At 40.0% G+C, this 26,286-nt stretch overlaps 1 protein-coding gene across 1 annotated transcript; it reads left to right on the forward strand.

The window, feature by feature from the left end:
* Window positions 1–485: 485 nt before the first annotated feature.
* LOC139215443 (protein phosphatase 1 regulatory subunit 1A-like) lies at window positions 486–25,541 on the forward strand. Its single transcript, XM_070846413.1, has 7 exons — window positions 486–566; window positions 13,335–13,395; window positions 20,357–20,394; window positions 20,560–20,623; window positions 21,948–22,130; window positions 24,202–24,330; window positions 25,023–25,541. The coding sequence occupies exons 1-7, from the start codon at window positions 486–488 to the stop codon at window positions 25,100–25,102; spliced, it is 636 nt and encodes a 211-aa protein (XP_070702514.1). The 3' UTR covers window positions 25,103–25,541.
* The last annotated feature ends 745 nt before the right edge of the window (window positions 25,542–26,286 follow it).

Here is a 26,286-nt window from a genome sequence, read left to right on the forward strand (position 1 = left end):
GGGGGCTGCTGCAAAACAGCCCTGATCTCACACATCCAATGCAGACGGGAGGAAATGTGACAAGAGGGTGGGACTTCCATGAAAGGGAGCCAGGCAGAGCGAATGAGAGTGAAGGAGAGGTGTTCCCAGCCCAGAATGCCCTTGCCTCAGTGCTGAGAGCCGGGAGAGACTGAGAGGAAGGAGAGTGAAGCCGGAGTAGAGACACCAGCAGGTGGAGGATAGAAAAAAAATAAGGTGCCAAAAGAAGCTAGGCAATCAGGGAAAAGTGTGTTAAAAGATAAAAGTAAAGATAGTCAGACAGAAACTATAAAACAATCTCATTTTTCCCTAAACTGGAGCCCACTTATTTTCTTTTTCAGCCATCCTCACTTAGCTTCTTGCCCTCCTTTTCTCCTACGGATTCTCCTTCCTCGGATTGTTCCCTCCTCCTCCTTCTCCTCCTCCTCCTCTTCGTCCTGTCCGCCTCTTTGACAGACAGAGTCACTATGGAAACCGGGAGCCCCAGGAAGATACAGTTCACCGTCCCCCTACTGGACACCCACCTGGACCCAGAGGCAGCCGAACAGGTGAGGAAGAGGGAGAGCAGAACAGGAGCGGGGGGGAGGAAGGGGAGGTGGTGTGGGTGACAAGGGCACTTTCAGGCTTTCAAGGGTGTCTTTATGCATCAGTGACATGATCTGACTTTTACAAAGATTATTGTGGAAGAGATTTGAAATAAAATCATAGTTTATGCTCGTCACAAAGCTGAGGAGCATTTGTTTCAGCCTCCAAGGCACCAATGCAGGTGCAGACACAGCCGAGCAACTCAGCTGGAAGAGAAAGCGCAGTGTGCTGTGTCCTAAATGCAAGATTATAGTCTGATGACAAATTACTGCTTTAGAGAAACACACATTTCACGTTTTCACTTTCCTGTTACTGCTCTGCACTTAATTAGCAGGTTGTGTCTTTTGGATGCAGCACTGACGTGATGATGATGAATTTACGATTGATTTTTCCACCTCCACTCTCAGCGTAGCAGGTTCTTAGAGGCACAGTGTCTCAGAAGTGTTAAAAAGCACTATTGCAGTGTATGGATGTGTCTCTAGGGGTTTGGTGTTGTTTTGGCCTAAGTGGCTGTTCTGCACACACTGTGCAGCGGTGACACACTGACAAAAGTTGCCTGGTATCACAAGATAAACTTGTCACAAATCAAGCTGCTATCATCAGCGTGATAATTTCTCAAATCTCTCATTAGATTGTACCAGCATGACGCGGCTCAGTTTAAAGCAAATAATCTTGAAAAGATGATCACTTATTTTACAAACTCAACTTCACTTAAAGACATAAGAGCATTGGATTCTTATTAGTGACAGAGAATAACCCGATGGGTGCAAGTGATGTGCCTTCAGAGGATGTAGCGAAAAAACGTGTCCCATTTTCTAGTTTTTATAAATATAACATGAACAGGACACATCGTTAATAATGAATTAGCTTTGAGTAAAACAGGAAAAGATTTATGAGTCTAACTACACCGTGTCTATGTCACTCTCTCTCCCTCTTTCTCTTTCTGCTGTTCACTCTGTGACTGTGAGGCTGACAGGGAAAGCTGTTAGAAGGACTGCTCAGTGCAGGAGTGTATGAGGGTTTATTATTGGATGGGGTGGGAATACCGTGGGGTCAGGGCAGGATCAGGCTGAGTGAGAGCTGCTGGTCTGATCGAGTGTTACAACTTTGTAAGGCTCAGATGTGAGGAGCTGAATCATCTGCAGCGATGGAATGTAACTAATTACATTTACTCAGGAATTTGAGGTACTTCAGTCTATTTCTATTCCCCTACAATATTACTCAACTATTGTACTTTTTTACTCCTCTACATTTATTTGACAGCATTAGTTACTATCGTTTGAGTCATTTTTCATATGAAAACATTTCATGGTTCCAACTTCATAAATGTGACGCTTTTTAATTTTTGTGTTTTACAATGTGGCGGTTTTTGCTATTGGTTGGGCAAAACAAACATTGTGGAGGTGTCACTCTGGGCTCTGGGTGATTGTGATGGCATTTCTCAGTACTTAACAGAAAATAATCAGTTACATTAATATAATACAAGTGGTAAAATAGTTGAAAATTAACTGAACAACAAAAACTTAAATGTTAAATAACATAAGTAATTGTCTAAATCTAAATTAACAATAAGTATAAAATACAGGATGCTTGTTTGAATAAGTATTGACCTCCTTTAATGGGACAAACCTAAATCATTTTTCGTGGCAGACATTTTGACCTGATTTATAGCAGGAACAGCACAGGTGAGACACTTTTCATTAACAATGGCCTGGTTATTAATGTTATCAATTACACCAATACTTTTCCTGCCATGACGCGCCAAAATGTCTGACCAGCTGGTTTAAGACGTCATATGATGAGCTTGTAGAGATAACCTGCGTGTTGTCAAAGGCTTTCAGCTGACTGTGGTATTAATACAATATATAGTCAGACAGCCTTTCTATTATGACTGTAGTCTGGAAGGATGTTCACTGCAAGAAATACACTTTTTACTACACATCCAATTACGAGTTACCTTGAAGTTTTGTTCCTTAGAGATATTCAATCAAAGAAAGAGGAAACTCAATCCCATAAAACACTGACAAACAGGATAGTTGTTGTGCTGTTTCAAGAGAGTCCTTGATGACACAAACCTTCACATGCATGTGGGATTTCACTTCTACTGAATACTGATAATTAAAGCTAAAATCATAGCTAACTTAAATGTAAATCATTTTTGAATTTTTAACAATTTAGCTCTTAGTTTAATAATAATAGTCTAGCTTTTCATAAAACCTAAGCCTGTTTTTGATACTATTTATCAAATTCTTTTCAGCAATAGCCATTCAATGTATTAACATTTAGTAATTACCTATCCATTCATTAGCAAAGCTCATTCCTTCAGTCTATAATTCAATTAGTCTATAATTTGGCCTTTTACAGTAATTGTACTTGTTTCTCACCTATTGCATTTGTTTTGTGATTTGTGTTAAATAGCTGCTGTACTGTCACACTGCAGTTTCCTCTTGGAATTAATAAAGTAATCTATCTATCCAGCTAAATAACTAGTTTACAGAAAATGATGCACCATGTAATCCACCGTCACTGCTTTATATCAAATCTACTATTTACTATATATAGTGCACTGTTTACTGTCCACCATTTTATTTCAGTGTGAAAATTCTTTTTCTATAAATGTATCCTCTGTGTAGCCTCCACAAACTCCACATTGGAATAAAAAAGTGGTGATCATTGCATGTACACTTCTTTCTGCAGCCCCCCATGCATTTCACAGATGCAAACATTACCATTGAGCCGTCAGTGGTGACGCAAAACGATGATAAGTGCCCAAAATCTCCATTTACTGCTCACTGTTACGTCATATAAACTATTGGGGAGTGAATGAGTGAATGAGGGAGTGATTGTTTACGTTCCAGATCAATGGCCAGGGCAAGACCTGTACCCTGTGCCGACATTTTTATTTCTGTGGATAGTCTGTATCATAGCAACCAGAGCATCTCCACTGAAAAAAGCTGCGCCTCCAAAGCGCTCTCAAGAGCTGTTTTCAGAAGGGAACAAACACTTAGTGGACACAGCCCTTAAGAATCATTATTATATGTGTAATTAGCTGAGTGATATTAGAGACACTAATTGTCTGTAAAGTAACGCCTGTGGTACATTTGGAAAAACTGTAAAGTGTGATTGTCTAATTGTGTGAGTGTGTGAGTCTATAAGTCTGTCTATGCTTCCTTGTTGCACATTTGCCTCTCACTTTTTCTTCTTCTCTGCACATCTGAGAGATGCTGATGTAACTAATGTGGCTCAGGTCTCTGTGTTTGTCCTGCTTGTGTCTGAGTGTCAGGGAGTTTGTTCCCACTGTCTGTATTTATTTAACCACACGTCTGATCTCTGGCTGCAGCCACTCATTACAGCCAGCCTGGTGTTTACCCACTCTTCTTCACCAGAAAAAGATCTCCTTTTAGCTGCGTACAAGTAGAATTCAGTTTATCTCTCCTGCGTAGACTCAAGAGGGCTCTTAGCTCTCAGACTCAATAAGCATTACCAAAGCTTGGCTGATTGCCATTGAGACTTTTCCCTTTAAGGATGCATGTTCTATTTATTCTAAGACCTTTGTGAGTGGTCACTGACCCAGCATAGCATGCTGGGTCTTAAGTGTGTGGTTTTCTGTGTGTGTGTGAGAGAAAGAGAGATGGACTGAGACTGACAGCCCAACAGCAAAACAGTCAGACAAAGAATAAAAAATAAACAAAGAGAATTTCTCTCTCTCTCTCTCTATATATATATATATGTATATATATATATATATTTAAATATAAAAAAACAAAAAGAAATGTGTGTATGTGCTTGTTTCTGTGTTTGCAAGCACACTTACGAATGTCACGCCAGGGGGCTTCACCCATGGTTCAGTAATCTCTGCAACCTGACACCTCCCAGCATGGTGAATCAGCCTCCGTGGAGAACTGCACGTCAGTCAGAACAGCCTCCCCGAGGTCTGACCCTCGCAACAACAGCACACACTCATCGTCCTATCCACACACAGATACAGCGTGTGCCACCCTTATCGTAACCTTACAGGAGAGCTCACTGTGTACTTCTGAGCATAAACTGGCTGTACCTGATAGAGGCCAAGACCTGATGGCTTCAGTGGATGACGTCAAGAAAGTGCTTTTTCTGCAACTTTTTAGATATTCTACTCACTAGAAGTAGGTATTGTTGGTTTCTAACATGTATTCCATGTTGACAATGGGAGCCAGCACAGGGTAAACTTAACTTAGCATAAAAACTGGGAAAAGAGAAACAACTAGTCTGGTAAAAGAAAGCAACCTCACAGAGACGACAAGACTCCAGGAAATCACTGCGCCTGGCCATGAAGTAGTTCATTGTTTTTGTACAGATTAACCAAACAAGAAATAATGTGGAAGTTGGTGAGCATTAGACATGTTGGAGTATTCACTTAGGTGAATATTGTTACCTATAAAAACCAGGCTAGCTGTGTCCCCCTGCACTCAGTCTGGCTCAAGCTTTATATTGAACAGACATGAGACTGGTGCATCAATCTTCTCAGCCAACTCTCAGTAAGACAGTGAATGAATGTATGTCAAAATATTCTTTTAACAATACACAGTAGGGGTCTAAAAGCTGTAGCCTTGAATTTTAATGGAAAATATAGGAGCAGTATTGACCTTCTCATCCTTAACCTTGCATGATGTCCACATTACATTCACCATGTACACACTAATGAATTCATTATCATCAGACTGAGGCAGCAGCCTGATTAGTGCACCATGTTAACACAAGGTTTTTTCTCACAATAAGGTTGTAAATGGAGTAAATATTACATGAGTAGAACGGCTGATTTACCTTCATATTGAACTCAAAATTCTCTTTGATTGTTCACAGCTATGAGTGGCAATGTTGTTCAGAGAAAAAATAAATAATTAAGCGATCAAATCCTCTCCCACACCCGCACAGATTTTTCACTAAACTCATTCATCACTGCTGTCATTTAGATGACGAGCATTTCCTTGAGAAAACTAAATTAATTGATGGAGGCAATATATTCCTTGTTCAGATGATGAATCACGACATTTTGAGGTAGCGGTTTTTCATTACAAATGTTTCAGTGCTGAGAATGTCCTCTGTATTATTCTCTACGCTGACGTGTCAGACCCTCTTTGTCCTTCACTGAGAACATAACAATTACTCTGCATTTCCTCAGGAAGGCCATTTTCCAAGAAGAACTTTTGAGTGCAGTAGATTATATTTATTATCACACCATGCATATCTCTTGCACAGTGAGCCAGTCAAGACCCATTAAACTGAAATATATGGTTTCAACGAGCAGATATTCTCGTCGCTGCATTTTATTATGCTTATAGCAACTCTAACCAGACTTGGCAGGCCTGTCAAGCATTGAATGTCATCACATGCAAAAGAAGCAGTGTCCATGGGACTCTACAAAGAGTGGTATCTGGCATTTAATATGATTGGGGTTTTTTTCGCCATTCCAAAACCAAAAACTCAGAGGCAAACATGTAAGGCAATGAATCAAACTGTGTGCTATCTGCACCATATCAGCTGCGAACGAGTCTAACGAGCTTACCACCTTTACCAGTGTTACCTTAAAGTTCAGGGAGGATATCACTTCAGCCAGGAAGAGTTATTAACAGTGCAAGAAGGATACATAGTCTTTGGTGGTTAAACCCCATACAGATGATAAATATAGAAATATATAAGCATGTAGGGATGATAGGATATTCCCCAGTGGAGTCTAGACAACAGTGGTGGTGATGAGGGGTGACGAGAAGCTGAGATCTGATGAATGCAGTGGAAGGACCCATGGCCGCCCATTAAGGAGGTGATTGTGTCATGTGGAGATAACCTGAGGTGCTCGGGGTAGAGGAGGATCGCAGCAATTAGCCTGAAATGACAGCTGACAGGGCAGAGAGAGAGAGAGGTACAATTTTAAACGTTGACAGCTATGAGACAATTGGCTCATGAGGGTTAGAGAGAGTATTTGATTGGTTATGTGCAAGGGTGAAAACAAGCCCACAATCAGCTGATTAATAGAAGCGGGAAGAGAGTAAATGAGAGAGTGAACATAATGAATATGACTAAATCTTGGTTACACTACACACTAAGCTCCATTTTCCTGGAAGCAAACATTAGAACTGTTCACAACAAGCTTATAGACTGTGTAGCATTCCCTCACTGTGCAGTGCTGCGTTGTATTTGGGGATGTTTACACTCAAGATATAGTGTTACACTGCCAAACAGATCGGTTTGTCCTCATCATAGAAGCTCTTCTCTAACATTAAAAATGAGAAAAAGAACATCAGCTAAGTAACCAAACAGGGTTATGTAACTTACATTTTTCCTTATGATTCATTTAATAGATCCTAGAACTGTCTGTCTGTAGCTTTTTTTAGCATGCTATTACGCATGTAGCCATGGAGCACGTCTAAGATGCATTTTGCAAGATTCCTATTTAAAAATAGGTGAAACCATTAAAGTGTCAATTGGAGGTAGTGTTTTCGTTTTCAACCAACCCACAGAGCAATTAGCTTTATTAGCTAGCTAGCTACAGCTGACAAAAATCAGCCAGTGACAGCTGTTAATTCAGAAAAATCACCACTTTCTGACAAGAAATGAGAAGCCTGCTTTTGTCTAAGATCAAGGACCCATTTGTTCAAAAATTACTTATGATTGCAAGTGGAAAATCTCCATTGTTATGATAAACTAGATATATGCATTTCAGGAATAAGGGGGCATGTCGAGCCAACAGTGAGTGTTACAGTTCTTTTACACATTTGGTCATGTTTTTGTCAGTCAAACCACAAGTAAATCAGCATTTGTACAGCTTCACAATTGCTGCAATAACTGGCCAGAGCAGATGACTTCCAAGGTCCACTGAAAACAAAATATTTAGTCTTTTAAGTAAGACTTTTGGGATTCTCAGCAGTAATTTAAATGTCCTTGGATCTATTACTGCGATTGAATTACAGTTTATGAATTGTCTCTAATCCTCACTCCCCAGTGCAGCTGGTTGAATGATATTCAGTGATAAGGAGAACTATTACAGGGAAGGAGACAACGGATCGATAGACAGTGAGAAGGAGACAGAGGACTGAAGAAAGTGAGATAAAAGAAAAGTAGAAGTGGATGATCTGGATTTTCAATGTCCTGTGAATACAGTAAGTCATTTTATTCAGAGCCAAATTAGACCACAATTGGATAGAGTCTGTGAGGATTTCTAATGGCTGAGCGCTGATTTTAGCCTGAACAATAAAAAGGATCATATTTCAAACAATAGGATGACGGAAGAGGAATCACAATCTGTGCATTGTACTAAATCTTTGACAGCTCCGTACTGCATCTGCCCACCCAATAACAAGGTGTTAGCATAGTTTTCCTGGGTGTGAATGCCCTTCCTCTGAGTCATGGCGCTGAGAAGTGCAAACACATTGTTCTCAAAAAGGTCACAGGGCAAGTGCTAAAAAAATAAAACTACCCCAGATTTTCTCAAAGGCAAGTAAGGGTTAGAAGATTAATGCTTTCCACTGACTTTCCCAAAGTAGATTTTAACTGTAAACCTTTTTCAATTAGTTCAAAGTTTGGTTATTCCATGATAAGAAAAGAGTCCAAACCTGAACAATAGCTGTAGCTCCTTGACCTCCTTAATTCACATCCAATGAAATTTAAATGTGTTTACGTGAGAGGACACACAATACACGCACAAAACCCAACAAAATGTTAAACATCTCCACTGAAACAAAACCACATAAATTCCAATGGTCTATGTGGGATCCTGGAGGTCCTGGGCTCTCTGTAACAGCTCTCACTTGACATTGTTTTATCAGCCTGATGATTCAGACTTTTATGAGAATTCCTTAAAAGCATGATTTTGAATGATGATGTTTCAAAAGTCCATACAGAAAATTAAAATAACTAAAAATCAAGCCTTGGGACAAAGCCTTTCTACTGTATGCCATGTGGCTCGCTTCATGTGTCTACTATTGTTGTTTATTTAACATTTCTGGTTTTAGCCACCCATTTCCCATAAGCCCTAGACCTTCATGAGTAAAACATTGTAAAAACAGATGAAAGAAATGCTGAATCAAAGACTGCATGAGTTACGGAAGCTATTGAAACAGAGGCTGGCCTGGTTGTGTGGCCGTTGGTCGGTTGGTGGTTTAACAACAGTGTTTTATGGCCGTTTCCGTACTTTACCACCTTCATCTAATATACAAGCTCAGTTTGTGGCAAAGGGAAGGGTTACCACATCAGTGCTTCTCTACATGAGATCGTAAGAAAACAAAAAAATATAGATATTCTGACTTTCTTCGCAGGCACAGCATTGTGATCTGTGAGACCCCAAACAATTAGAAAGTAAACCCAATGTCAGCAGAACGCAAGGGTTAAATATGAAAGACTGTGACTCTGCTATCTCTTGTCCTGACCTATATTTTCCAGCCAAGGGTATTTTGTCCGCTGCCCCCACACAAATGCAGAGCTTTTTTCTGCCCACCCATCACTTTTGAAGGCTGTTTTTGTTGGTTGTTGTGAGAAGTGACAGAACTGCATTTTAAATGGACTGTGGGCTGAAAGGCAGGCGCAGTGGTTTGAGGAGTAAGCCTGTCCAGTAAGCGGTGGTATTTGTGTGAGCGAAGGATCAGGGAGTTTGCTCTGCTGCCGACTGAGGAGAATAACAATGACTCTGGGCATAATCAGTTCTACACAGCCATGGCCCGTTGTGCTTTAATGTGGGCTGGCAGCGGATTTTTTGGAATGGCAACAAAACGCACACACAAGGCTAAAAACTTGATTTCTAGAGCTAGTTTCTAAAACCTGAGCCCCCAAAGACCTTCACGGAAATATACAGAACAAATCAAAAAAGATACCAGAAAATAGTACCGGAGAGAAACAAAACTTCAGCAGGAAAAATCAATAAAAGGCTTTAAAAAAATGAATTTACAGTCTGATGTGACCTAAAACAGATACCGCTGATCTAACCTAGAGGGGGGGGGGACTGTGCAATAAGCACAATCCTCTGTAGTCTTTAGCTTTGATTGTGATGCAGTTACATTGGAGACCTTCCTCCGGTGACCAGTGGTGTAACAGACTCATGGAGTTGCATAGAGCCCCATAGACTATAGGTGGTTATTTCTTTTCTTGTTATTGGATCAAGGGATCACAAAGCGACCACTTTGTTTTCTGAACTTCCAGACCCTCTGTTTAAAGCTTTAGGAAAGCCTGCTAACCTGCTCTGGGTTGGTGACTTCTGAAGTCTGATCATGGCCAGTGATAAAGATTTCTGATTGAGATTCAAAGCGTTTATTATCATGTGTACACAGCAGAAACGGGTTTCCCTGTACAATGAAAATCTTACTTTGCCATCCACACTGAATGCCAAAGAGTGTAAAAGAGTAAAAAAAAGGAGAAGATAAAATATAAAACTACTATTGCTACATAAATATATTTACAAAATGTGCAATTTTATTAACATAAAGCAAAGTGAATGTGCAGATTAGAGGTAGTTGGGTGTTATTGACTCCTATCGGCTGTTAAGGAGCCTGATGGCGGAGGGAAAGAAGGAGTTTCTGACTCTGGATGTCCTGCACTTCAGACACCTCCGGCCTGAGGGGAGGAGAGTGAACAGATTGTGTTGGGGGTGGGTGGGGTCCTTGATGATGGAGGCAGCCCTCCGGTGGACTCTGCGTCTGTAGATGCTCTGCAGAGAGGGCAGGGGAGTCCTGGTGATCTTGGACGCGGTCCTCACCACTCTCTGCAGGCGTTTGCGGTCCATGATGGTGGTGCTGCCGTACCACACGGTGATGCAGCCGGTTAAGATGGACTCAACAATGCAGCTGTAGAAGTTGGTGAGGATTTTTGACGACATGCCAAACCTCCTCAGCCTCCTCAGGAAGTACAGCCGCTGCTGGACCAGCTGTGTGGTGTTCAGTGCCCAAGTGAGGTCCTCGTTGATGTGGACCCCCAGATATTTGAAGGTGCTCACCCTCTCCACTTCCTGACCTCGGACGAGCAGTGGCTGATGGGGGCTCCTCTCCTTCCTCATGTCCACTATCATCTCCTTAGTTTTGTCCGTGTTGAGGGTGAGGTTGTTGTCCTCACACCGTGTCACCAGAGTGTCCACCTCCCTCCTGTAGGCTGCTTTGTCCCCACCGGTGATGCGTCCTATCACAGCGGTGTCGTCCGCAAACTTCAGGATAGTGTTGTCCTTGTGTGAGGCTACACAGTCGTGGGTGAACAGGGTGTAGAGGATGGGGCTGAGGACAAACCCCTGAGGTGTGCCGATGTCCGTGATGATGCTGGCTGAAGTCCTGTTTCCTATCCTGACAGACTGAGGCCTGCCAGTCAGAAAATCCAGGAGGAGATTGATGTAATGTCATTACGAAATGTCATTGATTTCAGCAAAATGTTGATGTAAGACAACCAGATTTTTATGATCGTCATCATCAAAGACACTTTAAACTCGAGTATTTGGTGCTAATCTAGCTTGAGTGACTGTATCTCAACCTAGCCTTAATGTGTTTAGGGCACAATTTAGCAGTTGGCTGGCATAACATGAAAACTTCAGGAGATGTAAAGAAAAGTCAACCCTATATTATATTATATATATATAAGTTTCCATGTCTTTTGCAAATTACGTCTCAAGAACAAAAAAACCATTATTGTTATTTTTATCTTAGAAGAAGATATCTGTGGCGGGTCCATGTGGCTCAACTTTGAGGTCTCCTGAATGGTTGGTCATTCTGCATAATCAAACCACCACGCTCTAACACACATTTGTGAAGCAACACCCAACCTGTGTTTATGTCAACTTCAACACAGACATTACCGTGACAATATATGTATTGATTTTAGCAACAGACTCAGGAAGGAAAAACAGCTGCATCACAAGCTTAAAGAGAGGTTAACAGTGCCACAGCGAGGTGACGCTCAACAGTTGACATGTGTCTCAGGATATCAGGTCAGCAATTTTCTTGGAAGTGACAAAAGCAGGAAAACATTTCTGCCTGCTTGGTAAAGAGAAAGAAAAGCCACTCAATGCCTCTTTTAATTCACATGCCTTCCTCTGCTCCGTGGCTGTGATTTGAAAGGATATGAAAATGAAGCCTCTTCAAATCTGAATACCCAATTAGAGTTTGCTTCTGATAGATACTAGTGACTGCTCATTTCTCATTAGTGCTCCTTATTTCTCCAATTATATCTGAATATCATGTCATTATAATGTAAAGCTAATCTATCTAAGGTAAGACACCACACTTCTACAAATGTATCTGTATCCGCATGTGTGTGCTCAGGGACATATTGTAGTAAGGTTTCCTGAAGCAAACACTACATGTGAACAGAATCAGAAGAGATGTCTTGTATTTGTAACCATTTTGTGTTGATAATTTCCTCAAGCATTTTCAAAGTCAAAAAGGCACATTGGAAATGTAAATCAAACAACAATTCAATTACTCACTTTCCTCAAATGTAAATTGCACCTGCAATAGAAAAGGAGCGTTTTTGCTTTCCGCTGTAGACTCGCAGCTCAAAACTTTGGGGTTTGACTTTTGCACGTTCTTCAGTATTTCACCTCAATAGAAAAGAGTTGAGCTACTAGCTGATTTAAAACATCTGCGTAGGTTGAGATTAAGCAATATGGCTGACTGGAGTTGACTACACAGCTTTGGAAGTGCACAAGCAGCATTTAGAGAAGATGAAATGGAGGACTGGAGCTCACGTGGCTTCTAGTATTAGTCAGCAACCCTGTCAGCTATGTGTAAGGAGTGCATTTTGTGTGTGTGAGTGTCTGTGTGTGTGTGTGTGTAACTGACTGTCTATATAAATTTCTACAACACAGCCTTTTAGGTTTATGGAGCAATAAAATGTAAATGTAATCTCCTTTTGCTGGAGGTGAATGAAAATTAATCACTGTGCTCTTCCCAAAAATCTTGGCTGCAAATTTCTGGAGAGAAAGGGGTAAAAAAATACGTTAGATTGTGGGTGCATTGATTAGACTTAACTTTAGCAGGGTAAAAAGTTATGTGTGTTTGTTGTTAATTGGTCACCAAAGTTCAAGAATTGTGCTTGGTTGAACTTGGACTGAAAAGTTCTGGTGTGGAAAAGGACCTAAAGCAAAGAAGAAAGTTTATTTTGTATCAATCTAAAAATAATCAGTAGTTGAACATTTGTAGTAAATAAATATTAATGCATGTCAGACCAATATTTTTTTGATAATTCTCATAGTCTACATGGGGCATGGAAACATACAGTGCTGTGTGGGTATCCTAAGCCATAATTTCTGTTGCATTCGTCCAAATAAATTGTTATTTACAGCTGTGGCTCCCAGGTAAGAGGATCATCATTTATTTTCTCCATATACAATTTGACCTCCATTCCATTATAATTACGTTGAATTAAGAACAAAATACTTCGTCCCAGCATACATGAGACTCAATCAAGACCATTAAGACCTGATCCAGCTGATTCTGGGTTCATCTTTACCTTGCGAGGCAGCTGGATTTGCAAAATCACTATCATGCTGGCCCCATATTTTTTCCTTGTGGCCAAATCACAGTGGTTTGGGCCAATCAGTGCAAGCTGCAGGCGGGTTCAGATGTGACAACAGCAACTGTTTATTTGAATAACAACAGTGGTGCCTCCTGAAGAGGTTAGCCCAGATGCTGCCAAAGAATCAATTGTATCTGAACTGGAGAATATTCCTTCATTTAATGCAGAACGGTTCTTCTATATTTAAATTATATTTCTTACTTTTTCAGATCAGAAGACGTAGACCCACGCCTGCCACTTTAGTGGCGTCCAGTGACCAATCATCACCTGGTAAGACACTTAAATGCAACACACGCACCCATATACACACACATACATTAACACGCACACACAATTTGTCATTTTGAAGACATTGTATAGTTTTACATTTATTATCTCGAAACACCCAAACAGATAATTCTATTTCATTATAGCTTTGTTCTAACATTTGAGGATTCATTATTTTTGCTAAAGTTAATGGCTGAGATCTGACGACAGATGACAGTTCAGGTTAGCAGATGTTCAGAAAGCAGCCATGCATACTTGTATTGTTTGGGGAATGCTGGTGCAGGTACTGGTGAGACTTAAAGTACGATCCAGGAAGTCCAATTTGAGTAAAAGATAGTTGGGTAACATGCTTTGACATGTTGGGAATTTTCATCATGATGATTGACAGGTAAACAGCACTCACATTACAAAATTATGCATCAGGAGTATGTGCTAGCATTCATTTGATTGTTGTGCCAGGGTCAGTTTTATTGCCGAAGCCCTCTGTGTTTGCTTTCACGAAAAAATATTTGAAAAAGTTACCTAAACTCAGCTGTGAAGACACCAAATTATTTTTACAACCTACAAACAGGGCACTGAGATTAACACTTTAGGTTAACAGTCTGTCTGTTCATGTGACTGCTTGTTTTTACTGCTCTGTCTGGCTTAATAATAATAATAATAATAATAATAATAAAAACAACTGAGGGATAACAACATAAAAAAACACTCGGGATTAAGATAAAGAGTCAGATGGCAAAAGTGGGAGGATAGAAGATCTGCTGCAAAGATTTCAAGCAGACTGCCTCATGTTTTTTTTATGAGGGAACCAAGCTCACTGTGAATCTGGCTGATAGAGTTTGTTGGACCAGTGGCTATGATCTCAGATTTGTCATCAGTAAAGTTTTGCAACATCCAGCATTTGACTTCTTTGAGGCAGCCAAGGAGATTATCTGAACTGGACTGAAGAGGAACATACAATGGTGTGTCGTCCACATAACGGTGGTGTGAAAGACTGTGGTTTTTAATTATCAGGCTGAGAGGAACCATTGAAATCAATAGCCCAAGAAAGACACCTTGAGGAACACCACAGTTAAAATGAGGAATTAAAATTACTTTCTCCAGCACCATATAGACATGAATGATGATTTAGAAATTGGAATTAGAGAATAACAGAGGATCCAGATTTGTTTATTTTTTTGATTACTTTTTTTAAACCATTTAGAAAGATGTCAGAAGACAGAGAGCGGATGATAATCAATAGCCAATAAAATAACAGGACCAACAGAGGGGGAAACCTCCTTTATAAAATTAGCTGGGATAGAGTCTAAGGCGCAAGTGGAAAGTTTGCTGGGATGTTAGATTATTTGCAGAAGGTCGGTAGATGTCATGGATCTGGTGAAATCTGAGACCGGATGCTCTTTATCTTTCCAATAATGTGGGCAGCAAATTTCTCTGTGAACTCAGGTTAAAGGTCTGTACTGGATGGTCCACTGAGAACAGAAGTTATTGTATTAAATAGAACTTTGGGGTTGTGATTATTTTTGGATATGTTGTCTGAGAAATATGCTGATCTTGCTTATTTTACTGCTTTCCCGTAGTTTGTCATAAAAACCTGCATACTTTGTTGTTTTCCATTTTTGGTCATTTCTGTACTGTCGTTTCAGGGATTGAAAGTGCTCAGTGAGCCCAGAGAGGGTTTTTTCTTTTTCTTTTGAAACTTAATGAAATTTCATGGGTGAAATGTGATTGAGAATAAAAACACAGAGGCTGTTAATATCCGTATTATATCGTAATATCCTGTAGTGGTGTTATGGGGATAAAAGAACAACTGAATTTGGCTGCAGAGTCAGCAGATTGAAACAAGAGATAAAAGCTGAGAAAATTCTGTGATAAAATTGTTGGTAACGACTGAAGAGACAAGTGGGAACAGGTGTGTAGATGGGCGGGGTAGTCACATGATGGGAAAAGGAGGGTAAGTCCGAGGGCATCTGGTGGATTGGTGGAGAAAGTGGAAATGAATCTCAAATCAACAGAATCTCAAATCAATTATTCACCAAATGAATCTTCCTGCTGCATTAGAGCAGCAAAAAACAGCCATGTGTTTGCGCTCTCATGGGATCTTAATGATCAAACACAACAGCGCTCCTCTAGAGAGTTATTGTGTTCGATGAGTCATCCACTGCTTCCCTCCCTACGTCTGCTGTACTTTGAAGTGTGAGTGGGTATTGTGACCCACTAAAGCATTAACAGACGATCATCTGGGAATATGGGGCAGCAACAGTCATTTTCTCAAGGTGAGAAAACAGAAAACGCTATTCTCAGTTTTTTATGAATAAATAAAGTGCTGATATCAGTGAGGATACCAGCAGACGTGACCACGACTATTTAAATCACAGCATTTCATTACTGAGAGTTGACTTGTGTGTTTTTTATCTTGAAAACAACTGTCTTTCTATTGGGTCTGATTAGAAATCTTTGTCTGTCTATGATCTGTGTGCATAATGTGTGTGTGTGTGTGTGTGTGTGTGTGTGAGAGAGAGATTACATGTGTATGTGTTTGATTCAGTAATTGGACTCTGAGCATGTGGAGTGTCTCAGAGTAAACCTTGATCTCTGAATGAAAGTGCAGCGAGAAGCTTCAACAATCCTGCTAAGAGCAGATCAGAGACATTCAGACAAGAGAAAAAGACAGAGAAGAAACTTAAGAGGTACCGAGTGGAGACGTAGTTTGAGAAGTGAGGGAACGCAAATGTGAAAAAAACAAGAAGAAACTGAAATAAAGCATAACAGATTACAGAAAAGCAGGACGTGTGTTAAATTAAGTTTTAAACTTGTTTGGATTTTGCTGATTTGTTTGGTTGTTACAGTTTTCTGCCTCCGTAAATGAAGTCCTTAACATACAGACACTGATTCTCAGAAATTCTGTTTATATAATGCTAATTTGACTTTTCCCCACATGACCCCTGACTTTTTGTCATAATTCATTAGTGATTATTTGTGTACAGCTGATGTGTAAAGCTCTACTTTGGCTTTAATGCTACTTAGCAAAACTGCTGGTGAACCTGGTCTATATCATCTTATACCATCAGCATGTTAGTATTGTCATTGTGAGCGTGTCGATGTTATCATGTAGCTAAAAGCACCACTGTACCTCAGAGAGCCTCTAGCGTGGCTTCAGACTCCTAGTCTCATTTAATTTTAGTGGCTAGAGGGGATCCTGGACTACACTAAAGCCTAATGTCTCTGACCAGACTAGTTTCCCCACTAGAATTAATAAACTTTAATCTAAAAAATGAAATCTAATCTAAAGCTCTAGTAGTTTTTGCTGTCTTGTCAGGGTGGTGACATTATGTTTGGGGTATAAAGCATGTATAGAACACTTGTGTGAATTTGGATGTACTTTACGCTCACACTCTCTCTCTGAGTGTGAGTGTGTGTGTGTACCATGCAAAGATTCAAGTCAGGAATAAAACAAAAGACCTCAGCAGATGGATTGACAGTGACTAGCGGAGACAAAGACAGACATCAAATCAGACACAGAGACACAATAAGAGACAGACAGTTACAGTTGTGTGTGTGTGTGTGTGTGAGAGAGAGAGAGAGAGAGAGAGAGAGAGAGAGAGAGAGAGAGAGAGTATGTTGTTGGAGAGGAGGAGGGGGATGGGGAGGAATAGATATGATGATGAGGGAGCGGAGCTGTACTGGTGCAGTAATGGTGTGCCCCACATCAGACAGAGCCCTGCATTATTTAAGGCTCTGCAGATTGCTCTGCCCTGTGCACTGTGAACCCCAAAAGCACATCAGACGAACAGCCACAGATGTACAGACACCCGAGATTCAGGCTGAGGGCTAAATAATGAGGAAGCAGAAATTGTTGGAGTGTGAGAGTGTGTCTGATTTGAATCTCCCTTGAAGAAGAAGCTGGCTTATTGGGAGGATTTATGTCTTTACTGATTCCTGGAGAGAGATAAAGAAACAACTTGAGTGAGATAAAATAAAGCGTAAAAAAACGTATTGAAATGTATTACAGTACATACAACTAGAAAGAATGTTGTTTCCATTAACTTCTGTTTTGGTATTTTGATGAGCTGCTATTGTTTGGTTGCTGGTGTGAAAACATCAGTGCATCGCTTTGAAAGGGGCGGAATAACTTCATGCCCACATAAAATGATGCTCTGTTGTGCCAGTGTGGTGCCCTTTTAGTGAGGTCTTCATTTCTTTGAGCAGCAGCTGGTCTGTGGGTCTGTCGAGTGTTTGCTGCCACCTGAAACACTTTGGCAAAGGTATGAAATCCAAAGCATGGGAGGAAATTCCAAAAACACAAGATGGATTGATTAATCTTTGTGTCAATACCAAGATTTAGGAATACTCAGGTCATCAGGAAAGCCATCGTGTTTCTACTAACATCACAGTATGCTTTATTGCTCATTATTGTGATACTTTCCATTATGTGACTGAGGCAGAAAGTGTCTCCTTAATGCAAAACGGCTAAAGGAACTGTTCCTTTTCCCAGCAGGTTAAATTCTAAATGTGCTCATATTTTGTCTTCCTGACAATTACATGAAAAGATTGAAACCTCTTTTATGTCTTTCCACATGAAGCTTGGAACAACTAACTAACCAAAACCTGAGGCTCATTAATTAACATTTTTTACCACTCAAACCAGTGGGAGGTGAGGGAGAAGAACAATGATTTCTTTGAAATTTTTTGAAATGAAAAGAAAGGAGCCACATATTGTTATTTGTGTGCACGCACACACACACACACACACACACACACACACACTTTCTTTGCTCCTTTCTTAGCAACAGTAAACAACAGCAGAAGATGAAACAGCCCTTTTAATGCTTGACTGTGTCTACTGACTGTACACTTTGTTTTACACACAGGCCAAGGGTTTTCTTGATTTACTCATTTTTCTTCATCAAATGCAGTTCAGAAACTGTAAATTGACACCAGCTCTAGTAGGCAGCTAAATTAGAGGCGCTTGGCTGAAAAAAAGAGGAGTCAGAAGACTCATCTCTGTTCTCATCTGGCTTTGTGTCAGACAGCCAGTCATCTGGGAGTCGCAGTGATAGACTCATCACTGCAGTTCTGTCGCACAGATGGGCTCCACACACAGAGACAACAATCTGAATATCAGCCGTGTGAAAGCCACATTTTATGTTTCTTAGTATTTCAACCATGTCTGCTACTTACTACTTACTACTGCTACTACCACTACTACTACTACAATATCCATAATAACAATTTTTTCTAACTTACTATGCAGTAATTTTACACATGAAGTGAAAGACACTGGGTAGATTTTGAGGCTGCAATTTCATTCAATCTGTGGTGCACCAACATGTTTATTTATCATCTCTGAAACTGCAGAACTTTACAGCAGCTCATATTTAATCTCTTCACAGCCAAGACACATCCAGCTCCCTTTGACTCTCCTATTTACCAATCTACTTTGACCGTCTTCTTTGAATCATCTTTATCTAAAATTAAATAAATGAAGAAAAAAAATCAATAACAACAAACAAAAACAGCAACAGAGTAATGAGTAAATGTCAAAAACAGATTATAACAATGAAAGATATTTATTACACCTTTCCTGAAAACAAAACCAAGTGTCTGTGTACAGTGTAATATGTGTATAATATGTCTACAGCTTTTTTAATTGCTGCACAAAATGTTTTAGATTATATTTTGTACTGGTGGGATGAAACTCTCATTCCAGACTTTTGTGGTTTGACAAGTGTCAAATACCAGTTTATAAATGTTAAGTTTCACCCTGTAACTTGAAGGACAATTAAGACTGGCCCATTTCCTGGGATTGATTTGAAACAAAATCTGTAATGGTTGTATGAGCCCTCTCAAATTCCAGGGAGATGTTAGAAGTAAGATTCAGTTTCAAGCATCAGTGTAAATACTTACAGCGTCAAGATGAGTCCTTCTTGAAATGAAATCTATTGTTTTTTGTGTCCGATTTTCACACACCACTGAGCTCGCGTCTGTGCAGAGAAAAAGCGAGCGAGTGATTAACAAAGAAACAAGCACATCACTGGCATTTGAACCGCCTAGTGCATACTTTTAAATACAAATAATATATGCACGTGCTCACTGGCACGCACGCTGCCTCAGTGCCTAGGGATGCATAGGTTGCCAAGCAACAAGGTGGTGTCCTAGAAAAAAGTTCCAAGGATGGAAACGCAGAGTTGGGTGGGGGTTCAGCATACTCACTATTGATCACAGTTAATGGTTTCACTGTACTCCAGTCACATGATTTGTTTTTGCTATTTCAGTCCTTTCATACAGTGACCACAGAGTCATGTTTCACATACTGACTACAGATAAAAAAACAGTGTAGTATCATGTGGGAGTTTCCTCGTTCTCCTAAGTAAATATAATCTCTACAGCTATATACTGTATATACACTGTTGCCCATAAAGTTGGAATAAAATGTTTTTTTACCTCTTCTCATGAAATTATTGCGACAATGTGATTTATTCTTGATAAATAAAGTGTATATGGGGTTTTGAGTAAAAGGTGATGTACCGTTTATCTGTCATCAGCATTTGGCTCTATGTGGGGTCTATTTGGAAGATGAGGGTGGATAAACAACTCCACCCCCCTTTGCTGGCAAAAAAAATCACCCAGAGAGTTTTTTTCATTGATGAGAGTGAGAATGAGGAATAAAATGCTTCCGCCTACCTTACTTGATTAAAATTGAGCAAACATTTACTGCATTGGCTTGTAGTGCGTCAGATAACCATCTGGCTGGAGGTCACCTTATATCCACTCTGCTCTGCACTGTCTGGAGGTAAAGCAGCACTCCAGCTACAGTACACTGACCAGATCAACAACGCTACTGTTAAAAGTGTAAAGACTGCACCAAATGTTGGACCAAAGGTTGTAATGTTTGATATGCTCAGTCTGTATTTGCTTTATTTCATTGTGTCCAGTACTTAACTGATTACTTGCTTTCTCTCAGAAATAGATGAAGATCGTCTCCCAAACCAGTTGTACAAGGTAATCTAATTCATGCTTTAACAAAGTCAATTTTATTGAAACGAGATTGCACAAACAGAATGATGTGAATTCTGTTTTTCATCTTTTAAATGAACTCCATCTCTATCAAAACAATCTCTTCCATTGCTCTCTGCCCAGCTGATATGCGATGTTGATGTTTTACAGGCAGCCTTGTTGAACTCCCCTCGACAACGACGAAAAGGGCAAAAGGGAACGCCAACAATGAAAGGTATGGTAAGGTGTGTTGGATCACACTGCTGGCACCATTAAAACAAATGTGAAGTCTCATTCTTTTTCAGTGTTTCATCTTGTATTCATGTTTTACTGCACTCTATGAGACACACACACACACACACACACACGAATCCTATTTGTTCAGCTATTTAATGAAGATCGCTGAGATGCCGTGACAATTCAGTCTGATTATCAGATATACTGAAACGAACACATACTTATATTAAAAACTCCACCTACTATTTATGTATTGCCATACTTTCATTTTGTTAGATGACAATATACTCCATTTAGACAAAGCTTCTTTCAGCATATGAGTGTACAAAGGTTTCCTCAGGTCCTGTCTTATAACCACCGGTTCCTGCAGGAACACTCTCATAAACAGGCACTGACTGCTCACATGACAGAGGTCTGGAGAAGATAAAGTGCAGAATGTGTTTAGAGAAAGGTGGTTGTTGTAGGAAGTGGTCATAAGTCAGATGAGTCAAATTTGAGGTGTTCATAGCTTTAATAATGACAACAGGGAGGTTGCGGGGGAACTTGGGGTCCTGCAGCAGTTAAACAAAGCCTGGAGAACAAATGTAAAAAATGTTCAGAAAAAGCCTTAGAAGTGTTCCAGCACCTGATTGTTTCTGTAGGCTGTTTTTGTAACCACTATGCAATGCAGAGCTTATTTTGTAGGTGTCACTTTCCATTCAAACACATAATATAAATGATTTCATGCAGAGTGCATTCGGTACAACGGAGAATATGTTCCAATAAAGAAACGAAAGCAAAGGAACAATAATTAGAAGATAAAACCTGGTGCTCTAGGATGTTTATTCTTCAATTAGTTTCACAGCTAAACTGCTCTTAGTGTTATGAGTCACTTCTAAGAGGAAACGCAGGCGATAATCACTGTGCTTTAGTTTCCCACTTCAAGGTGATTAAGAGTAATAAAACCTTGCATGAAGGAGGCTGAAGAAGGCGATTAAACTAATCATCAGCCCACTCACATGTAGCTTTACTGGCCCCTCACTCCAAACACTGCTGGATGTTAATTAAATCTTGCTAGTTTGCCAAAAATAACTTAACCTACAACAATTTCTCCTTCTCTCCCTCATACGTCTCTCTTTCCTGTGCAGTGTTCAATCCCCGTCTTGTCTCCCATTGGTCCCCCTCATCTCACACCACTTTCCTTTCGTCACCCTACATCTCCCAGATGGTTTTGTGCTTTTTACTTTCCACTATTTCTTCCAATCCACTTCTCTCATCTTCCCAAGCGAGCTCTTTGCTGTTAACTAACTTTTCTTTTTCTGTTGCTTCCTCCCTCCTCCCAGAGCTTCAGTTCATGGTAGAGCACCACCTGTACAGGCAGCAGCAGGGAGGCGGGGACGAGTGCTCCTCAGAGAGCTGCCTGTCGGACCGCCCCAGCCCCGACTCTGTTCCCACCGGGGAGGAGCTCCCACACGATGATGAGGCCACTGCAGAGGCTTTTGAGAAACTGCGCTGCCAAATGGAGGGTACGTTTGGAGATTGTTTAAAAGAGCATTTTATTGACCTCCTTGAATACCTACCACTGACTTGTGCACAAACAGGAGTTCTTTATTACTTGAAAACTAAAAAATGTGAGCCTACCTGTGTGAAGTTTCCATGTATATGTTCATGTTTTAAACAATCTAATCTGATTATAGTTAATATCTGGGCTGAACTTGTCAAATGACATTTTAAATGCTCATAAAGTATCAAAAGTAAAAGCACTTAGAAGTTGGAGTTAGTTGTAACTATTTCAGTGGTTCCCAACCTAGGAGTCTGAGCCCCCCTAAATAAATCTGAGGGGCCATGAGATGATTCGTCGGGCAGAAAAGACCTGTGGTACATTCATTCATTTTTGCTTTGTAAGAAGTTGGAGAAGTTGGAAGGTTGAACTGCTGATTTAATCTTAAACAATTAATTGTATTTTATAAGAACATGGATCTGTAGCTGTGGAATATATAAAGCAAAAGTTAAAAAGCACAATATTTACCTTAGAAATGTAATGGAGTAGATATATGAAGCAGAATATAGAAATACTCAAGTAAAGTACAAGCACTGTACTTGCTAAATGTATTTTGTTACTTTCCACATTTGTATATCGTCATTATTCGTTGTATTTGTCATATCGAGCTGATAATGGCAATAAAGAAAGTCAATGAGTGTGTGAAGAGGACCAAAATGGAGTTTGCCAAAGTGTACCTAGGGCAAGAAAATGTGTAGAAAAAGAATGAAAGGCTGGAGACGAGAGGATATGAGGAAGCTGGGGTGAGGGAAGGACATGAGACAGATAAGGAGGTCACCGCTGTGACCCCTGAAAAATAGATGGCGTGGTACTGTGAGGAGAGAGCAGATGGAGGGACGAGAATAGAGGGCGAAGATGCTGTGGAATAATATTAAAGTAGGGATGAAACCAAATACAACTTATTAACATGAGAGAAGGCAGAAAAGAGGTAGAAAAGTAAAGCAGCGAATAAGGTAGGAAGCATGAAAATGGCTGGAAGGGATGTATTTAATTCATGACAGGGTTATGGAGAAAGAGGAGAATTTAAAGACTTGAGACTAAGGGATTGGGGAGGGGTAATGGAATGAAATATGTAGTTTGACTTTTGGAGGAATAAGCTTATTCACTTTCTTGCTGAGGTTTAGCTGAGGAACATCAACACCTCTCTCATGTATGTTCATGAAATACTGTGTGTAGCTTGAGCCAGCAGCCAGTTCATTTAGCTTAGCATCAGCCTAGCGGTTTCCCCATTTCCAGTCGTCAGAATAAAGAAAAGTATAGGTGACAAAGAGTGTGAAAAGATCTTTATGCTAAACTACAGATCTTTATGCTAAACCAGGATAACCAGCTGCTCGCCGAAGCGTCACATTCAGCGCACAGACATTAGAGTATTATCGACCTTCTCATTTAATTTTCAGCAAGAAAGTGAATAATTGAACTATTCCTTTAATGAAAACACTTACATGGGTCAGAGTGCCACCTTGGCAGATACTGTCTCCTTCCTGTGCCAAATACTTTACATCTGATGAGGAAAAACCCAGGTCAGCTTTTCATCTCAGGCCAGATAATTCACTTTAATGGCAGGTGAGTAGCTGGTCAGAGTGCAGCGCATTCTGTAAACACATTCAGCACTAATGCATCACAACGACTGCTTTTCTGAAGTGCTAAAATTACTTTTTTTTGTGCACAGTGTTATTTATTTTCATTTTGATTCACACATGTTTTTTGAAGTGTGAAAGCTTGAAAAAAAAACAAGATGACATGTTTGTTATGGATTGCTGAGGTTATGGAGGAGATGCAAATTAAATTCTCAGACCAGATGAATGGAGCAAAGAGGAAGCTATGGGAAGCAAATCGATTTGGCCATTAACACCAGTGGAGTCGAGGGTGGCTTCACTCAAGGATCAGTCTACTGAATTCACTCAGCATGACTAAATGTCAGGTGGCACTGATTGATGAGATGAGGCAGCCAAGTTCTGTAAATATAGGATAAGAGCATTTCCTCCACACTGCTGTATCATGGAAAGTGTTTTTTTTTCCCATCACGTCCCCTGTAGAGTTCTCAAGGGAGAGTCTATTAGAAGATGCAGGAGGACTCGAGTGTCCCCTCTCCAAGGAGAAAGAGGATTGTTCCAGCGTTGCCAGTGTAGCAGATCCTTCATCGCACCAAAACAGCGCACAAGCAGGTACACGAGAGTCAAAAGAGCCACGTTTACACAGGAATGCTTTCTCTCGGGGGACTCTTCGTCAACCGTTCACCAGGCAGGGTTTAATTAGAAACGTTAAACTGTCCAATAGGTTTGGCTCGGTGTCATGTAATCATGGCTTGTCAGCAAACATCTGTGAAGTGGCTTTGATCCACACTTCACAGAGGATGAAATACCCTCAGAGGCAGCTGCATATGAAAATGGAAAATGTGTTTTGGAGGAGTGTCATCACTGTAGATTTTGTTTGTTTTTTAATTTCTTTCTTATTTTTTTCCTTTCTCTCTATGATTGATCCATGGGGGCCTGTTATTTGAGAAAGTGGATCTTATTGCAACAGATTAACAGTTAATTAAAGTGTCTGCAGATATAAAACAGTGGTGCCTTAAACCTTCATCGTGAACTATGGCTTCTTATGATGTTACAGAAGTAAGACACTTTACAGGACAGAACACCAAGCTAATTTTAGAGGATTGGATATAAAGTCAATGAAAGACGTGAACTCACCTGCAGTGGCACAAATTGACACAAGCACATATGTTTTAGTGATCATTTTTAGGGATTAACAAAAATAAAAATGACCAAATTAGACTGTCCATTAAAATCCCCAGAGTCAGCTCCTTCTCTGTCTCTATTGTCTCTAAGTCTTTTATGTCTCCATCTATATTTTGCAGGCACAAAAGCAGCAGCAACCAGTGCGAATCAGCCGGCAGTGGAGAAGACAAAGAAATGCAGCCTGGACAAAGAGAAATAGAGCTGTTCAACACAGCACTGCTCAGTCTGCTCAGCCAGCCCAACACAATGACAGAAGATTGTGTCTGCTGATCCACTTTTTAGAAACATCAGGGCGTCCACGTTCCTCTACAGTCAGGCCTTAGTTAGCAACCTGAGAACAACAACAAAGATTTCTACACTTATTTTGTGTCAAAAAATGTAATTATGATAAATTTCTTTTCTATAGCTTCCCCTGCACTACACCAAAACTAGCTTTCTGTATGTGTGAACCAGACTGGGAGTTACTGTGTAGTTAATGGAAAAGAGGAGAGTCTGTTTCAGTCTTAGTCACACAGTCACTATCATTAACAGCGACAACTCACATGCATAATGCACCCTATAATGTTCAAAGGCAACACATATTTGCAATCCTCTTAGACAGCTTTTATCATTCCCCGTGTGCCATGACTTTACTGTTCCATCTCAAAGCAATAAAAATCTAATTGTACTTCATAAATAACTGGGACCAAAAAAAAAAAAATCACTTTTCAATTAAAACGGCATCATTTAGTCCCAGTGAGTTCGATGGTGAATCTTAAAATAGTGGATAACACATCTGGGTTGACTGACAACAAAATAACAAAAACAAAAATATATTTGCATATGTTTACATTACTGGATTAGACATCTACAAATATGTTCAAATAAGTCTGACTGGTATTGAACTGCACTTTTTTTTCCTTTTTCAGCATAGAGTTGCTGTGATTAATCGATTAGTTGATTTGCAGAAAATGAATCTGCTACCAATTTGCAGTTATGTTGGCCTAATTAACCGTTTTGGCTAAACGATTCATTCTCTGGTTCCAGCTTCTCCACTGTGAGCATTTGCTGGTGTCCTTGGTCCTCTACAATTGTAAATGTAAATTATATAACCATATAACCACTCTGGGTTGCCCTGTGATGGCAACTATTTTCTGACTAAGGGATTAATCAATGAATTGAGAAAATAATCGGATTAATGAGTAAGATTAATGAATGAAAACAATTGTTGGTTGCAGCCCTAAAAGCATACGTTTCTGCTCTGTAAAATAATTGTCCCGTGTTCTCCTTTGAGAAGAAAATCAGAAAATATGAAGGAGAAATTTATATTTTATGTTTTTTAGTTTCACGATGGCACTCCCTGCATTTGCATTAACTTGTTTAATGGATACCTTGTTGCGATCT

The sequence above is a fragment of the Pempheris klunzingeri genome, chromosome 2, assembly GCF_042242105.1.
Source record: "Pempheris klunzingeri isolate RE-2024b chromosome 2, fPemKlu1.hap1, whole genome shotgun sequence".
Classification (NCBI taxonomy): domain Eukaryota; kingdom Metazoa; phylum Chordata; class Actinopteri; order Acropomatiformes; family Pempheridae; genus Pempheris; species Pempheris klunzingeri.